This window comes from Tachyglossus aculeatus, chromosome 2 (assembly GCF_015852505.1).
Source record: "Tachyglossus aculeatus isolate mTacAcu1 chromosome 2, mTacAcu1.pri, whole genome shotgun sequence".
In the NCBI taxonomy this organism is placed as follows: domain Eukaryota; kingdom Metazoa; phylum Chordata; class Mammalia; order Monotremata; family Tachyglossidae; genus Tachyglossus; species Tachyglossus aculeatus.
The window spans coordinates 134,234,185-134,252,427 of record NC_052067.1 but is presented as its reverse complement, the minus strand read 5'-3'; the positions used below and the strand labels follow the sequence as shown (position 1 = coordinate 134,252,427).

The 18,243-nt window shown below is 48.6% G+C and overlaps 2 protein-coding genes, 1 non-coding gene and 1 pseudogene across 3 annotated transcripts; 2 read left to right on the top strand and 2 right to left on the bottom strand.

The window, feature by feature from the left end:
* Window positions 1-486: 486 nt before the first annotated feature.
* On the top strand, window positions 487-9,359 carry LOC119942507 (olfactory receptor 56A4-like). The gene is made up of 6 exons (XM_038763335.1): window positions 487-1,419; window positions 1,653-1,797; window positions 3,708-3,783; window positions 3,916-4,021; window positions 8,848-8,926; window positions 9,082-9,359. The coding sequence occupies exons 1-6, from the start codon at window positions 487-489 to the stop codon at window positions 9,357-9,359; spliced, it is 1,617 nt and encodes a 538-aa protein (XP_038619263.1).
* A 956-nt stretch (window positions 9,360-10,315) lies between these two features.
* On the top strand, window positions 10,316-11,267 carry LOC119942498 (annotated as a pseudogene).
* Window positions 11,268-14,690: 3,423 nt separating this feature from the next.
* On the bottom strand, window positions 14,691-15,653 carry LOC119942484 (olfactory receptor 52E2-like). The gene has a single exon (XM_038763317.1). It carries the CDS (start codon window positions 15,651-15,653, stop codon window positions 14,691-14,693), a length of 963 nt encoding a protein of 320 aa, XP_038619245.1.
* A 2,019-nt stretch (window positions 15,654-17,672) lies between these two features.
* LOC119924664 lies at window positions 17,673-17,799 on the bottom strand. The gene has a single exon (XR_005449364.1). It is a non-coding gene; the product is annotated as a U6atac minor spliceosomal RNA (small nuclear RNA).
* Between the last annotated feature and the right edge of the window lie 444 nt (window positions 17,800-18,243).

The following is an 18,243-nucleotide window of genomic DNA, read 5'->3' as shown; positions in this document are numbered from 1 at the left end:
TTATTAGGGAAGCAGCATGGCCTAGTGGATAGAGCACAGGCATGGGAGTCAGAAAGGCCTGGGTCCTAATCCCGGCTCCACCACTTGTCTGCTGTGTGACCTTGGGCAAGTCATTTTACTTTCATTCATTTATTCAATTGCATTTGTTGAGTGCTTACTCTGTGCAGAGCACTACTCTAAACACTTGGGAGAGTACAATACAACAATAAACTTACGCATTCCCAGCCCACAACGAGCTTACTTCTCTGGGCCTCAGTTACCTTATCTGTAAAATGGGAATTAAGTCTGTGAGCCTCCTGTGGGACAGGGACTTTGTCCAACCTGATTAACTTGTATCTACCCCAGCTCTTAGAGCAGTTCTTGACAAATAGTAAGCACTTTATAAATATCATCATCATGATTGCTTTTATTAGGGGACAGGCCTCTAACTTCCATCAGTACCCATCTCGATCGGCAAGGAAGTAGCCTTTACAGCTCAAATACTACATGCCTCCTACAAACAGCTCCTCCAGCACAATCTCCTACTTCCTCCTGAATTGTTTTGTTGAATCCGGGAGCCATCAGCTTGGGCTCTCCATGGTCCTGGCCCTGCTCTTTTTTGTGGCCCTGGGGGCCAATGCTTTGCTCCTGGTGACCATCTGGCTGGAAGAGTCTCTGCACCAGCCGGTGTACTACCTCCTCAGCATCCTCTCCCTCTTGGACTTCGTGCTGTGTCTCACCGTCATTCCCAAGGTCTTGGTCATCTTCTGGTTGGGCTGGCGGTCCATCAGCTTTGAAGGTTGCTTTTTGCAGATGTTCATCATAAACAACTTCCTGGCCATGGAGTCCTGCACCTTCATGGTCATGGCCTATGACCGCTACGTGGCCATCTGCCACCCGCTGCAGTACCCGTCCACCATCACTGACCGATTTGTGGCTAAGGCGGCCGTCTTCATTGTGGCTCGCAACACTCTTATCATCTTCCCACTCCCCATCCTCTCCTCCAGGCTACACTACTGTCGAACAAATGTCATTGAGCACTGCCTTTGTGCCAACTTGCACGTGACCAGGGTGTCATGTAGTGATAGCACCCTCTCCCGGTGGTACCAGCTCATCGGAGGCTGGACCCTGCTGGGCTCGGACCTAATCCTCATCACCCTCTCCTACACCTTCATCCTGCGTGCCGTGTTCCATCTGAAGGCTGAGGGGGCAGCAGCCAAGGCCCTGAGCACCTGTGGATCCCATCTCATCCTCATCCTCTTCTTCAGCACCATCCTACTGGTTTTGGTCCTCACCAACGTGGTCGAGAAGAGAGTCCATGCCAACATCCCCATCCTCTTCAATGTCCTGCACAGTGTCATCCCCGCTGCCCTGAACCCCATTGTCTATGGGGTGAGAACTAAGGAGATCAAGGAGGGGATCCACAGGGTCTTGAGGAAAGTGAGGGGCTGAGGGTAGAATAGCTAGGACTGGGGGGCCCTGGGGCCAGGGAACAGCTTCCTCAGAACAAATACAATAACCCAAACAGGCTTTGTGGGAGGTCAGGATATCAGAATCAGGTCCAGACCATCCTGATTCTCTTAGAGTCTGAGCACCCCTCTTACCACCACTATGCTTACTAGGGGGGAGGTGATGTCTGTCCCTGTAATTCAAGGAATGGTTTTGTAATCAAGTCAGATCATCCAGGTCTTGTAAACTACCACTACCCAGGAGTGAGAGAAAAGCAGCTGCAGTGTATCTTTGACACCCCCAACCACCAGAGAGACAGCCACACTGCCTCCCCGGGAAACGACACAGCATCTCCTCCATTCCACCGAAGTGACTCAATCTCATCCAGCCTCCCAACAGCAGAGAAGAGAAGAACACCATCATAAGGCCACAGAATCTCAGGAAAACCTGGGGCTGCTGCAGTAGTCCCTGTGGCCAAGGGTGTGTCCTGAACTCTGGTCCCCGGTGAGCCTGAAATTCTGCTCCTCTCGTCACAGCAGCCTACTGATTATGTTTTTATTTTGTGTATTTCTCTGTGTTCAGTGTTTCATCGTTTCTGACCTATCTGCCTCCAGACCCTTCTCCCCATGTTTACTCTTCGATTGTGAGCCCAAGGGACAGGGACATGTGGATTCTTTCCCAGTGCTTAATACAGTGCTTTGCACACAATCCATTCTTAATGAGTGCTGTTACTACTCCAGGCTTCTACAGAATGTGATTCTCCCTTCTTCCAGTAGGACCCATTCTCCTGTGTTCCTTCCAAAACAACCTGATTGCCCCTCTCTGTAGCCTGAGCAGGGAGCTAGTTTACAAGAACTGGACAATCTAACTTGATTACACAAACCAATCTTTGAATTATAGGGACAGACATCAACTCCCCACTAGGAAGCACAATGGGTAAAGCAAGAGTCTGGGAGTCAGAAGGTCATGGGTTCTAATCCCAGCTCTGCCATTTATCTGCCTCAGCTGTTTCATCTATAAAATGGAGATTGAGATTGGAAGCCCCATGTGGGACAGGGATACAGTCCCAGCCTGATTTGCTTGTAACCATCCCAGGGCTTAGTACTGTGTCTTGCACACAGTAACCTCTTTACAAATACCACAATTATTATCATTATTATGCTCTCAGGCCCTGAGACCCATCACTCCCCTGGATCCCCTCCCTTCTACAGCTCTCAGCAGCTTCTAGGTCTGCTCCCTGGAATCAGAGCTGAGGCTGGCCCTTTGCAGAGGCTTTAATAATAACAATAATAATGATAACGGTTTTTGAAGTGCTTACCATGGGTCAGGCACTCTACTAAACGCTAAAGTGGGTACAAGAAAATTGGGTTTCATTCATTCTTTCATTCAATAGTATTTATTGAGTGCTTACTGTTTGCAGAGCACTGTACTAAGCACTTGGAAAGTACAATATGGCAATGGAGACAATCCCTGCCCACAACAGTTTTACAGTCTGATGGGTTGTGGGGAGGAGCAGGGAACAGTCATCTAAACAAGTAAACAGGCATCGATATAAATTAATAGAATTATATATATATATATATAGATATATATAGATATATAGATATAAACACACTGCTGTGGGGCTGGCGGGGGGAGGAGAGCAAAAGGAGTAAGTCGAGGTGTTGCAGAAGGTTGGGGGAGCTGAGGAAAAGGGGATTTAGTCTAGGAAGACCTCTTGGATGAGGTACACCTTCAGGAAGGCTTTGAAGGGGGGAGGAGGGTTTGACACAGTCCCTGTCCCATATGGGGCTCATTGTCTCAATCCTCATTTTATAGATGTGGTAACTGAGGCACAGAGAAGTGAAGTGACTTTCCCACACAGCAACCAAGTGGTGGAGCTGGGATTAGAACGCATGTCCTTCTGACTCACAGGCCTGTGCTTTTTTCTTTTTTATGTCCTGCTTCTGCTTCTATATGGTCATAGCTCCTCTGGAACACCCCTCCCCATCCACATCAGGTGCAGGGGATTTTAGGAATTTAGTGCCATGGCCTAAAGAACGCTTCTCCAGAGGGTCTGTCTTACATACTGGTCCTGCAGGAAGCAGAACTGGTTCTGAGCTAGACACAGTTTGAAGAGGGGTGGGAATCTGGTTCAAAGGTATCAGCCATAAGAATTTGGGGCTCTAGGGGAAAGTGCAAGCTTAGGTGGAAAGGTAAAATATATTTGACCAAAGTGCCAGCCACCTCTCCATTGCCACTCTAGGAGGTCTGATCCCAGCATACTCTGTGCACCACAGGCTACCCACGTGGATTTAAGGCACCACTGGCCATACCTCAGACCTATCCACCAGTTAGCTGCCTGACACTCCCCAGGTACCAGCCATCTGCACATGACAGCTCTCAGGACCCTCAGGGTCCTCCTCTACCCACCACCATGCTGCCTGCACTGGATCTGTGCCACATCAAGCAGGAATCTTCACCCTGACCTGCCTTCCACCACCCCAGTGGGATACAGAAAAGTAGCTACTACCTGACACTGCCTCCATACAACCGCAGAAAGATGGCAGTGACAGCTGCTGTTGTAGTGGTCACCTACACACTACACACCTATGTTGGTGGCTCTGAACCACAGGACCCTAAAATTCTGCTCTTTAATCCTCCGTACCCTACCCTACTGATCTTTTATTTCATATTCATGCTGTCTTAGTCTCTTGTTCCCTCTCCCCCTTTTTATTTTCAGATTGTGAGTCCCCTGAGGTATAGGAACTGTGTCTATTTCTCACATGTCTTTTGTCATAGTGCCTAGTACCGGGCTCTTCACGTAGTAAGTGCTCAATAAATACCACTGATTGATTGTTTGATTGTTTGAGGAGTGTCAAGAAACCCAAGGGAAAGGGCACAGCTGACTAGGAAAAAAGAGGTGGGGCCACTTGCCTTGAGAGGTAACTAAAGCAGAGCTTCCAACTGCTATGGATTCCAGGAGCGATTTCCCCTGTGCTGCTGGGGTTCACCACACCAGAAAGACAACATACAAAGAATTAGAAACAGAGTGTGATGTCCATTGTTTTTAGGTCTTCTGCCTAATTTTCTCTGGGCCTGGTCTGAATTGTTTTAGAACCTCAGTGATTGAGAACAAATGTGTTAGCGTATGGGGGTGGAGGAGGGAGGCTTAGCAGAAAGAACCCAGTCTTGAGAGTCAGAGGACCTGCATTCTAATCCCTACTCTAACTCTTGTCCACTGTGTGGACTTGGGCAAGTCACTTAACTTCCCTGTGCCTCAGTTTCTTCACCTGTAAAATGGGGATTAAATATGTGTATCCCTTCACCCATAATCTGTAGCAGTAGTTCTACTCAGCTAGACTCACTCACTCCCCTTTCCCTTCGCCGCTCTCGTACCACTAACTCACAGCCCTGGATCACTGCCACAGTAGGCCTCCTTTGCTCTTAGGCTCGAGCTGCCGAACGCTGCTGGCGAAAGCCAAAACACCATGCCAACCTCGTTCACTTCAAGTTTATCCTTTCCTGCCTTAACTCATCCCTCTCCTCTGCCAGACAAAAGTATTTCTCCTCCCTTATTGACACCCATGCCCATCATGCCCATCATCCCCGTCAGCTCTTCCGTACATTCAACTCCCTTCTCAGGCCCCCGGTTCCTCCTCCTCCTCCTTCCCTCACCCCCAACGATCTGGCCTCCTACTTCATTAATAAAATTAAATCCATCAGGTCTGACCACCCCAAAGTCACTCCCCCCACTTCTCCAACCACCCCCCCGCCCCCCGCCGGCTCTCAACACTCTCTGCTACTCTCCCATCCATCCCAGTAGTATCCTCAGAGGAGCTCTCCTGCCTCCTCTCAAGTGCTATTCCGGCCACCTGTGCTTCTGACCCCATTCCCTCTCATCTCATGAAATCTCGCACTCCGTCCCTTCTCCCCTCCTTAACTTCCATCTTCAACCACTCCCTCTCCACTGGTTCCTTCCCCTCTGCCTTCAAACATACCCACGTCTCTCCCATCCTAAAAAAAAAAACCCTCTCCTGACCCACACCTCACCTTCTAGTTATCGCCCCATCTCCCTCCTACCATTCCTTTCCAAACTCCTTGAATGAGTAGTCTACACACGCTGCCTTGAATTCCTCAACACCAACTCTCTCCTCGACCCCCTCCAGTCTGGCTTCCATTCCCTACATTCCACGGAAACTGCCCTCTCAAAGGTCACCAATGACCTCCTGCTTGCCAAATCCAACAGCTCATACTCTATCCTAATCCTCCTCGACCTCTCAGCTGCCTTTGACACTGTGGACCACCCCCTTCTCCTCAACATGCTATCTGACCTTGGTTTCACAGACTCTGTCCTCTCCTGGTTCTCCTCATCTCTCTGGTCATTCATTCTCAGTCTCTTTTGCAGGCTCCTCCTCCCCCTCCCATCCCCTTACTGTGGGGGTTCCCCAAGGTTCAGTTCTTGGTCCCCTTCTGTTCTCGATCTACACGCACTCCCTTGGTGACCTCATTTGCTCCCACGGCTTCAACTATCATCTCTACACTGATCACACCCAGATCTACATCTCTGCCCCTGCTCTCTCCCCCTCTCTCCAGGCTCACATCTCCTCCTGCCTTCAGGACATCTCCATCTGGATATCTGCCCGCCACCTAGAACTCAACATGTCCAAGACTGAACTCCTTGTCTTCCCTCCCAAACCTTGCCCTCTCCCTGACTTTCCCATCACTGTTGACGGCACTACCATCCTTCCCGTCTCACAAGCCCACAAACTTGGTGTCATCCTCGACTCCGCTCTCTCATTCACCCCTCACATCCAAGCCGTCAGCAAAACCTGCCAGTCTCAGCTCCACAACATTGCCAAGATCTGCCCTTTCCTCTCCATCCATACCATTACCCTGCTCGCTCAAGCTCTCATCCTATCCTGTCTGGACTACTGCATCAGCCTTCTCTCTGATCTCCCATCCTCGTGTCTCTCCCCACTTCAATCCATACTTCATGCTGCTGCCTGGATTGTCTTTGTCCAGAAATGCTCTGGGCATGTTACTCCCCTCCTCAAAAATCTCCAGTGGCTACCAATCAATCTGCACATCAGGCAGAAACTCCTCACCTTTGCCTTCAAGGCTGTCCATCACCTCGCCCCCTCCTACCTCACCTCCCTTCTCTCCTTCTACAGCCCAGTCCACACCCTCCACTCCTCCGCCGCTAATCTCCTCACCGTACCTCATTCTCGCCTGTCCCGCCATCAACCCCCAGCCCACATCATCCCCCGCGCTTGGAATGCCCTCCCTCTGCCCATCCGCCAAGCTAGCTCTCTTCCTCCCTTCAAGGCCCTACTGAGAGCTCACCTCCCACCTCCTCCAGGAGGCCTTCCCAGACTGAGCCCCTTCCTTCCTCTCCCCCTCGTCCCCCTCTCCATCCCCCCATCTTACCTCCTTCCCTTCCCCACAGCACCTGTATATATGTATATATGTTTGTACATATTTATTACTCTATTTATTTATTTATTTTACTTGTACATACCTATTCTATTTATTTAATTTTGTTAATATGTTTTGTTTTGTTTTCTGCCTCCCCGTTCTAGACTGTGAGCCCACTGTTGGGTAGGGACCGTCTCTATATGTTGCCAACTTGTACTTCCCAAGCACTTAGTACAGTGTTCTGCACACAGTAAGTGCTCATTAAATATGATTGATTGATTAATTGATTGATTGATTAGTATTTATTAAACTCTTACTGTGGGCAAACTACTGTACTAAGTGCTGGAAGAGAATACACAGGTAGGATTTAAACATAGTCCTGTCAAAGAATCTTTGATCATGGAGAGTAGCTTCTTTCTTCATAGCAGTCTACTGGGCTGATGTCTCCTCAGCCACTGCCAGTTGTCCTCTGGGATGCAGTATTGTCTGAGACTTTGTCTTATCTTGTTCTTTACATGTTTCTGCTGCCCTCCTTGCTTTTGGTTTCCAAATCTTGCTCTCTATCCAGGAGCTGTTTGCTCTCATTCATTCTCTTCAAACAGCCTACCCAGTATAAGCAGCATGGCTTAGTGGAAAGAGTATGGGCTTGGGAGTCAGAGGTTTTGGGTTCTAATCCCAGCTCTGCCAGTTGTCGGCTGTGTGACGTTGGGGAAGTAATGTAACTTCTCCGGGCCTCAGGTACCTCATCTGTAAAATGGGCATGAAGACTGTGAGCCCCATCTGGGACAACCTGATAACCTTTTATCTATTCCAGCACTTAGAACAGTGCTGGGCACATAGTAAGTACTTAACAAATACCATTATTAGTATTAATATGAGAATATCTTCCAAATGAGGAGACTGACTTTGTTCCAGAACTTCATTGCTCATATGTTGAGTATAGTTTGCAAATGATTTTGCTGGACCTGCTCAAAGTGGCAGAGGTGGGATTAGAACCCAGGTCCTTGTGACTCCCAGGCCTTCTGATTCCCAGGCCTGTGCTCTATACTCTAAGACACGCTGTTCTTGGTAGAGCCAGGGCCAGGCTATCATGAGTTTGGCAAGGGCAGAGCCAAGGTAGCCTTAGAACTAAGGATTCAGGCCAAACCCAGAGGAGATCCGGATCTCCTGGTTGGCTCACAACTGCTCTAGCTTCCTGGGACTGATTCCCAGAATCCCTGTAAAATTTTGTGAAGAGAGTTGTGATTGCCCCTTACTCTTCTCTCCTTTCAGAGACAAATTTTAAATATTCATTTTTCAGTCCCACCGATTAACTTGTATTTACCTCAGCACGTAGAACAGGTGTTATCAGGTGTTTCTCCTCCTTGGGATATCACAGTCAAAAAGTTTGGCTCTGAGCCTCACATACACTCAGAACTGTGTCCAAACTGATTATCTTCTATCTACCCTAGTACTCTGTACAGAGCTTGGCACACAGTAAGTGCTTAACAAACACTATTATTATTATTATTATTATTAATAACATTATTATCAGCAGCAGCAGCATGAAGAACTCCAAGGATAACATTCTAGTGCTCCCATTCCCAGTCCATCCTTGTCAGACAGAGTCATTTCTGAAGCCATGAGGTGTGCACCTTATAGCTGAGAGTCTGACATCAATTCCCTCTTCTCCTAATCAACCCCCAGGTCGGATCTGGATTGTGCTCAGTTTTGTCTTTTGTAGGATAGAGCACATGGGGCAGTCTCTGAAGAAGGGGAATGGTGCTTTGGTCCCCAGGCACAGAGCTGCACAGCTCACTCAGCCACCAGAGGGTCCCAACAGGGTCTGAGAAGCATAAATAACCTGGCAGTGGCCCAGCCACAAGCATGGACACAGGGAGCAGTCTCCATTCCAGAGGTAGGTCCTGGAGGAGAGCAGGTAAGTTTGCAACAGGTCAGCCTACAACAGTTCAGCTGGTAGCAGAACAGTTTCCAGTAAGTCAGTTTGCAGCAGATCAGCCTGCAGCAGGGTTATCCTGACAGCGGATCAGCTTGCAGCAGGTCAGCCTGGTAGCAGATCAGCCTGCAGCAGATCAGCCCGCTGCAGCTCACTTTTCAGCAGGTCAGTCAGCAGCAAGTCAGCTATCAGGAGGTCAGCTTGCAGTATGTGAGTGTGGAGCCACTGCTTAGGTTCTCCTGGCCAGGTGAGACAGAGAGAGCAAAGGGGATGACTGGGGTTTAGGTGGGAGAAATGGCTATGTGGCTGAACTGGGGCAGAAACTGGCCAAGATGGTTTAGAGACTGGAAGAGACAACCAGACCACTCAGCATGAGCTGGAAAGCACAGTTCTGGGACTCCTTCAGCTGGAAAGCTCTCTACTGGGCTTCGGTATCATGCCCCTGCCTCTGGGCAGCCAGGCCCTAGCCCTGCTCAGACAGAACAAGAATGTAACCTGGAATTCTAGAGGCAACAATGAGCCTGGGCTTGTTGTCGGTTGTGTTGGTAGTAGGAGCTCCAAGGGCTCTAAGAGTTTATACTGGGTGCTTACTGGGTGAAGAGCAGTATACTAAGCACTTGGAAAAGTACAATAAATCCATGGTCCAGCCCCTCTGCTGATTCCAATTCCCCTGAATAATGGCAACAATCTCCAGGATTTCTCTCTCCCCTTCTAGGGACCTAAAGTGCCAACTCAATCAAATTTATTGAGCGCTTACCTTGTGCAGAGCACTGTACTAAGCTCTTAGGAGAGTACAATATGACAATAAACAGATAGCCACCCTGGATCTCACTTGACCTGGAATGGAGAGATGAGGGGGTGCTGAGGAAGAAGTGATAAAAGAAGGGAGAGGGAGGGGCAGAGATTATTTGTTTCTGGTTTGCAAGTTGCTAAACTGGTGTACAGAGAGGGAAAGGGAATTGCCCAAGTTCACCCAGTGAGTCAGAGGGAAATCCCAACTCTTTTGATTCCTTCAGGCTCAAGATTTTGTTTTTCCTAAGTGCAATGAGGATGAGTATGCAGGGGCAAGGAAGAGGGGACTCCTCTCCTGGAGCCCCTTCAGCAGAGGAGAGCTGACTGACTTGGAGAAGGGACTGTTCTGTTTGGAGGCAGGGGACTGGATAAGATGCCCAAAGGTGAGCCTGTCAGGCGTAGGACTCAAGGAGTTTATGTTCAAATGAGAAGCAAATGAGAGTGACCTAGTAGATAGAGCACAGGCCTGGGAGTCAGAAGGACCTGGGTTCTAATTCCAGCTCCACCACTTGTCTGCTGTGGGACCTTGGGCAAGTCACTTCGCTTTTCTGTGCCTCAGTTTTCTCATCCTCTAAAATGGGGATTAAGACTCCGAACCCCATACTGGATAGGGACTATGTCTGATTAGCTTGCATCTGGAGCAGAAGTGGGCAAATCACTGAACCACTGGGTTATTTGTGGCTTTGGCAGATAAGGAACTTACATCTGTCTCTGTTCACTCAGGTTCTCAGGAAGAAGCCTGCTCCGTTCAGCTGTTCCGCCATGTCATCTCTCAGCAACAACTCCTTCACTCAGCCCTCCGAATTCTACCTCATGTGCCTCCCTGGGGCCCGGAGCCATCAGCTCGTGCTCTCCGTGATCCTGGCCCTTCTCTTCATCGTGGCCCTGGGGGCAAACACTTTGCTCCTGATGACCATCCGGCTGGAGAAGTCTCTGCACCAGCCCATGTAATACCTCCTCAGCCTCCTCTCCCTCCTGGACCTCAGTCTCTGTCTCACTGTCATCCCCAAGGTCTTGGCCATCTTCTGGTTGGGCTGGTGGTCCATCAGCTTTGCAAGCTGCTTCTTGCAGATGTTCATCATGAACAGTTTCTTGTGCATGGAGTCCTCTACCTTCTTGGTCATGGCCTATGACCGCTACCTGGCCATCTGTCACCCGCTGCGGTACCCATCCATCGTCACTGACCGCTTTGTGGCTAAGGCAGCCATCTTCATCGTGGCTCGCAACTTCCTGCTCCTGGTACCTATCCCCATCCTCTCTGCCCGGCTACACTACTGCGGGAACACCACCATTAGTAACTGTATTTGTGCCAACCTTTCTGTGTCGAAGCTGTCCTGTGGAAATATTACCCTCAACCAACTATACCAGTTTTCTGTGGGCTGGACCCTGCTGGGCTCGGACCTGGTCCTCATCATCCTCTCCTATGCCTTCATCCTGCGTGCCGTGCTGCGTCTGAAGGCTGAGGGGGCAGCAGCCAAGGCCCTGAGCACCTGCGGGTCCCATCTCATCCTCATCCTCTTCTTCAGTACCATCCTGCTGGTCCTGGTTCTCACTAATGTGGTCAAGAAGAGAGTCCATGCCAACATCCCCGTCCTCCTCAATGTCCTGCACCACATCATCCCCGCTGCCCTGAACCCCATTGTCTATGGGGTGCGTGCGGACCAAGGAGATCAAGGAGGGGATCAACAGGGTCTTGAGGAAGGCTAGGGGCTGAGAGGGTAGGGAGGACACCCCTTGGAAGCTGAGAGGCAAAACAGCTGGACAGATGGGGAGGGGGAAATTCGGGGGGATCAAGTTCTCATCCTGTACCTTAGCCTGATGCACTCTGTGATCCTGGATGAGAACCTCTCCCAATCAGTGCCTCAGGTCTTACCATGTAGTTGTTCTTAGATTAAATACTTACTATGTGTCAAAAACTGGTTGGACCTGGGATTGTTTCAAGATAATAATAATCATAATTGTGGCTATTCGTTAAGTGCTTACTATGTGCCAAGCAGTGTACTAAGCGCTGGGGAAGGCACAAGATAATCAGGCCCCACAAGGGGCTCACAGGCTAAGTAGGAGGGAGAACAGGTATTGAATCCCCATTTTGCAGATGAGGAAACTGAGGTCAAGTGAAGTTAAGTGACTTACCCAAGGTCACTTGGCAGGTAAGTGGCAGAACAGAAATTAGAACCTAGGTCCTTTGACTCTCAGGTTCAGGCTTTTTCCACTAGAACTCTTTGCTTCAAGATAATCAGATCAGCAGCCGGGACACCCTGGGGTCACAGTCTAAGATGGAGGAAGAGCAAGCAGGTATCATATCCCTTTTCCATATGAAAGTATTGAGGCCCAGGAAGGGTAAATGGTTTGTCTGAGTTCAAGGAGCAGGCCAGTGGCAGAGCTAGATTAGAACTCAAATCTCCTAAGAAAAGGTCCCATGTTCTTTCAAGTTGCCCGCCCAGTACTCCCCAGTCTTCACTCTAAATTCCTTCCAAGCTCAACTTTTTCTGATATCTCTTGCTCTCGACTCTCCTGACCCTGACCCCTTTCTCACACCCTCTCCCCTGCCTAGACTTCCATCCTCCTTCAAATCTACGAGATCAGAGATCTACCCCATCTTTGAAGCCTGAAATTCCAATTTCTCCAGTAAGCTTTCCCTAATTAATTTCCAGCCCCCAGATCATGTCAAGACAGAAGTCACTTATGCTAATATAACAACCCTCAGCCTTTTAGTATATATTACTTCATTCCTCCTTTATTCATTCATTCATTTAATCGTATTTATTGAGCGCTTACTGTGTGCAGAACACTGTACTAAGTGCTTGGGAAGTACAAGTTGTCAACATATAGAGATGGTCCCTACTCAACACCGGGCTCACAGTCTAGAAGGGGGAGACAGACAACAAAACAAAACATGCGGACAGGTGTCAAAGCTATATGCGCATCATTAAGAAAATAAATAGAATAGTAAATATGTACAAGTAAAATAAACAGAGTAATAAATCTGTACAAATATATACAAGTGTTCTGGGGAGGGGAAGGATGTAGGGCAGGGGGGAAAAAGAGGGCTCAGTCTGGGAAGTCCTCCTGGAGGAGGTGATCTCTCAGTAAGGCTTTGAAGGGAGGAAGAGAGCTAGCTTGGCGGATGTGAGGAGGGAGGGAATTCCAGGACAAGGGAAGGATGTGGGCCAGGGGTCTACAGCGGGACAGGCAAGAATGAGGCACAGTGAGGAGGTTAGTGACAGAAGAGCGGAATGTGAGGGCTGGGCTGTAGAAGGAGAGAAGGGAGGTGAGGTAGGAGGGGGTGAGGTGATGGAAAGCCTTGAAGCCGAGAGTGAGGAGTTTTTGCTAGATTTGTAGGTTGACAGGCAACCACTGGAGATTTTTGAGGAAAGGCATGACATGCTTAGAGGGTTCTGTACAAAGACAATCCCGGAAGCAGTGAAGGATAGACTGAAGCAGGGAGAGACAAGAGAATGGGAGATCAGAGAAGAGGCTGATGCAGTAATCCAGTAGGGATAGGATGAGAGATTGAATCAGCAAGGTAGCAGTTTGGGAGAAGAGGAAAAGGTGGATCTTGGTGATGTTGTGGAGATGAGACCGGCAGGTTTTGGTGAAAGATTGGATGTGTGGGGTGAATGAGAAAGCAGAGTCGAAGATGACACCAAGGTTGCAGGCCTGTGAGACAGGAAGGATAGTAGTGCCGTCTACAGTGATGGGAAAGTCAGGGAGAGGACAGGGTTTGGGAGGGAAGATAAGGAGTTCAGCCTTAGACATACTGAGGTTTACATGGTGGGTGGACATCCAGGTGGAGATGTCCTGAAGACAGAAGGAGTTACGAGCCCAGAGGGAGGGAGAGAGAGCAGGGGCAGAGATGTAGATTTGGGTGTCATTGGCATAGAGATGATAGTTGAAGCCGTGGGAGCGAATGATGATGATGGTATTTGTGAAGTGCTTACTATGTGCAAAACACTGTTCTAAGCACTGGGGGAATACAAGGTCATCAGATTGTCCCCCGTGGGGCTCACAGGCTTCATCCCCATTTTACAGATGAGGGAACTGAGGCACAGGGAGAAATAATAATAATAATAATAATAATAATAATAATAATAATGGTTTTTGGTGAGTGCTTACAACGTGCCAAGCACTGTTCTAAGCACTGGGGAGATAGAAGGTCATTGGGTTGTCCACCGTGGGGCTCATAGTCTTCATCCCCATTTTACAGATGAGGTAACTGAGGCCCAGAGAAGTGAAGTGACTTGCCCAAGGTCACAAAGCGGACAAGTGGAGGAGAGGGTATTTGAACCCATGACCTCTAACTCCCAAGCCCGGGCTCTTGCCACTGAGCCATAGCTCATAAGTGCGCTGTGGGGCTGGAAGCGGGGGATAACTTCAGGGAGCACGTCGGCCGGATGTATTTTTTGAGCGCCTACCACATGTGGAGCCCTGTGCTAAGCACTTGGGGGAGGCCGTGGTCCCCTCATTGAGTTCACCAAGGATGTGAATGTAGATAGAGAACAGGAGGGGACCAAGAACCCCTTCCCAACCATTCATCGGCAGCTGGAAGAACCAAACGTAAGACACAGATGGAAGGAAAACTTTTTTTTTTACTATCACCCCCTCCTCCAATAATTAGGGAGCCTCTACTTAGTGCTTGTGGGTCTGTGGCCATCCCTAGAGTGGGGGCTGCTAGAAGGGGATCCCTGTGAACCTGTGTATTGTCCCCATGATTGGACTGACTTTCCAAAATAAAACACATACGTCCACACTGCTAGAAACATCACCAGGTATCCATTGGGGATGTGGAACATAACCATCCTGGTAAGTGCTGAAAAGTTACCACAAAGTCATAGTTCAGAGGGGGAAACACAGGAGGAGGGAACGGAGAAGGGAAGAGAAGGAGCAGCTGGAATTGGAGGGGTAACATGGGCAGGGGGAGGGAGCTTGTAATTTTTACCACAGGAGATGAGTTTCCACATATTGCTGCAACCTCTAGACGGGTCTCAGCTGTATCATATAAGTCCTCCAGTGGCAGGTCTTCCCTCACTTCCTCTGAAGTTCTTTCTACGTTCCTACATACACACACACATCTCCCTTCGCTCATCCACATACTCTCCTACATTCACCTCCCCCAAATGGAAGCCAGTCAGTGAACCTAGTGGCACTGAAGTGAGTTGCCTCTCTTCTTCCTGAAAGTTCTCAGGATGCTCTCGCGAATCTGCTTGGTCTTCACGCCATAGATGATTGGGTTGAGCATGGGCGGCAGGACAACATAGAAATTTGCCAGCAGGATGTGGACAAAGCGGGGGATGTGGTGGCCAAAGCGGTGGGTCAGGAAGGAGAACAGGGCTGGAGTGTAGAACACCATCATGACACTGACATGGGAGCCACAGGTGCTGAAGGCTTTGACCTGGGTGTCTTTGGTGGGAAGTCTCAAGACTGCCCGGAGAATCAGGGAATAGGACAGCCCAATCAAGACTAAGTCCACGGCAAGGATCAGCAGGGCTCCAGTTAGTCCATACACAACATTTACTCTGATATCTGAGCATGCCAGCTTGGCGATGCCCATGTGCTCACAGTAGGAGTGAGGGAGAATGGTGGTTTTGCAGAAGTGTAGTCGCTTGATGAGCAAGATGAAAGGAAGGATGATCAGCAGAGACCTCACGAGGACTGTCAGTCCCAGCTTGACCACGAGCCCGTCGGTCAAGATCACTCTGTATCTAAGTGGGTGGCAGATGGCTATATAGCGGTCGAACGCCATAGCCACCAGGATCCCGGATTCCACCGCTGTAAGCAAGTGTATAAAAACCATCTGGGCGATGCAGGAGTCGAAGCTGATCTCTCTAGCCTGGAACCACATGATGGCGAGCATCTTGGGGATGGTTGCCGAAGACAGCAAGATGTCGGTGGTTGCCAGGAAGCAGAGGAAGAAGAACATGGGGGAGTGGAGTCCAGGCTCCCTCCCAATTACCAGGAGCATGATGCCGTTGCCTGCTAGGGCTGTGATGTACATGAGACAGATGGCAAAAGCAATCCAGATGTGGGCCGCCTCTAGGCCTGGGATGCCCAGTAGGGTAAACGAGGCTGGGTGGTGGCTGCTCTGGTTTGGAGCCAACATGTCAGGTGCAGAGGCTCCCAAAGTCTCTCCTGTTTCCTATAATAATAATAATTATGGTACTTGTTAAATTCTTACTGTGTGCCAAACACTGTTCTAAACCCTGGCATAGATATACGTGAATCATGTTGGACACAGTCCCTTTCCCACATAGGGTTCACAGTAACAACCTCCATTTTACAGATGAGGTAAATAAGGCCCAGATAAATGAAGTGACAAGCCCAAGGGCACACAACACACATGTAGCAGAGCCTGGATTAGAGCCCATGACCTTCTACTTCCCAGGCCTGTGCTCTATCCACAGTGCATCTGGTTCTGTTTGTCAGGTCCAGATTCATCAATCAATCAATGGCATTTATTAAGTGCTTGCTGTGTGCAGAGCACTACACTTAGCACTCGGGAGAGCACAGTACAACACAGCTGGTAGACATGCTCCCTGCCCACAAGGAGCTTCCAGTCTTGAGGGGGGAATTCATGTTATGACCTTTCTGTCCCAGGGGCCCATCTTAGACTGCCTCTGTCAGCCTAGCTCCGATTGGGAATTTGGAGATGCAAAGCAGTGCTATCTGGGGGAGAACTTTTCCTTGGCACCAGGCTAAGGGCATCTTCATAGTAAAGGTGCCCCTATGCTTCAACTTCAACCTCGTTCTCTCCCTCCCCTATGTCCTTCTGGCCCCGCCTATTCTTTTCAAAGCTCTCTTTGGCCCTCTCTCACAGTCCACATCCCTGGAAGGATTATGACTGCCTTGCAGCTGGCTTCTCCCTGAGCCTGCGATCATACAGAACAGATTCAGTCTTTTCTCCCTCAAACTCAGATATCACCTGCTCCCCCATTTAGCCCCACATAACACACTCCCAACCAAAAGGCATCAACTTATTAAATGTATTTATTTTGCAATTGCTAACTGACATTCCCCAACCCCTTCATTTTAATTCTCCTGAGTCCTACAGGTCACGCTGTTTCAGCCAGATTCTTAGAGAGGGAGGAATCCACTCTTAGCAGAGCATTGCCAATTCCTCAACAAATTCACAGCAGTGTCAACTCACAATCCCATTGCTACCATATTAATCCTATCACTTATCCTATCCCTCCTTGATTACTGTATCAGCCTCCATACTGGCCTCCCTGCTTCCTGTCTCCCAATTTCAGTCCATACTTTACTCTTCTTCCCGGATTAGTTTTCAACAAAAATGTTCAGAACAGTGCTTGACACATAGTAAGTGCTTAACAAATACCATGATTATTATTATTATTATTATCATCATCATCATCAATGTTATTTATTGAATGTTTACTCTCAGCTGATCATTATCATCAGTATCTACTGATCCCCTAATATGTGCAGCTTATTGTACAAGGTGCTTTTTTTTAATGGTATTTGTTAAGTGCTTACTATGTGCAAAGCACTGTTCTAAGTGCTGGGGGGATATAAGGTGATCAGGTTGCCTCACATGGGGCTCACAATCTTAATCCCCATTTTACCGATGAGGTAACTGAGGCACAGAGAAGTGAAGTGACTTGCCCGAAGTCACACAGCTGACAAGTGGCAGAGCCGGGATTAGAACCCATGACCTCTGACTCCCAAGCCCGGGCTCTTTCCACTGTGCCACACTGCTTCTCTGTGGAAGAGAGGTGCTTGTGAGCAAACAATAAAGATAGGAGACATGGTCCTTGCCTTCGAAGGAGCTAATGGAGTAAAAAAAGGAGATGGAAACTGTGTCCAGGGAAAAGAAATTGGAGTAAAATATCGATGTCAATGGTAAAATAAAAGTCAGCAGAAAAATGAATAAATAAAGCAGCCTTGCCTAGTGGATAGAGCATGGATTCTAATGCCGGCTCTGTGTGTGATCTTGAGATTAAAACTGTGAGTCCCATGAAGGACATTCATTCATTCATTCATTCAGTCGTATTTACTGGGTGCTTCCTGCGTGCAAAGCACCATACGAAGCCCTTGGGAGAGTACAATAAAACAACAAACAGACACATTACTTGCCAACGATGCGCTCAGAGTCTAGAGGGGTAAAAAAACTTGGTTAGATGCCTTGAAAAGGGTGGCAATGCCTTAACCATATATGTGTTATAAAGGCCACTAGGACCTCTTCCATCCTTCTTAAGGGGAGTTTAACCTTCTCTCCTTTCATACAACTCATGGACCGTGTCCTACGTAATTATCTTGTTTCTACTCCAGAGCTTAGTAGAGTGTCTGGCACATAGTAAGCATTTAACAAGTACCCGAAAAAACATAGATAAATGGAATACATAGATCTACACATCAGTGTTAAACATAGTTGATGGATTGGTATGATCTGGGGGGATGGAAGATTATTCAGGGGATATCTTCTGGAGGAAGCATCCAGAAATGTGTTGACCATGCAGACCCTGAACTATCTGTTAGGCCTAATGGTTTCTAATTTCAGAGTAGTGCCCTCCCTCCAAAGCTCTATCTCAGAAGTCTTTCTAAGCTAATTACAGCATGGCTCAGTGGAAAGAGCACGGGCTTTGGAGTCAGAGGTCATGGGTTCAAATCCAGACTTGGCCAACTGTCAGCTGTGTGACTTTGGGCAAGTCACTTAACTTATCTGTGCCTCAGTT

Excerpts from the sequence above, each read along its gene's own strand:
- LOC119942507 (XM_038763335.1), top strand. The coding sequence starts at position 487 with ATGCCTCCTACAAACAGCTCCTCCAGCACAATCTCCTACTTCCTCCTG. Across the intron at positions 1,420-1,652 it reads TCCACAGGGTCTTGAGGAAA|TCAGATCATCCAGGTCTTGT; the intron begins GTGAGGGGCTGA and ends TTTGTAATCAAG. Across the intron at positions 1,798-3,707 it reads ATCTCCTCCATTCCACCGAA|GCTACCCACGTGGATTTAAG; the intron begins GTGACTCAATCT and ends TGTGCACCACAG.
- LOC119942484 (XM_038763317.1), bottom strand. The coding sequence starts at position 15,653 with ATGTTGGCTCCAAACCAGAGCAGCCACCACCCAGCCTCGTTTACCCTA.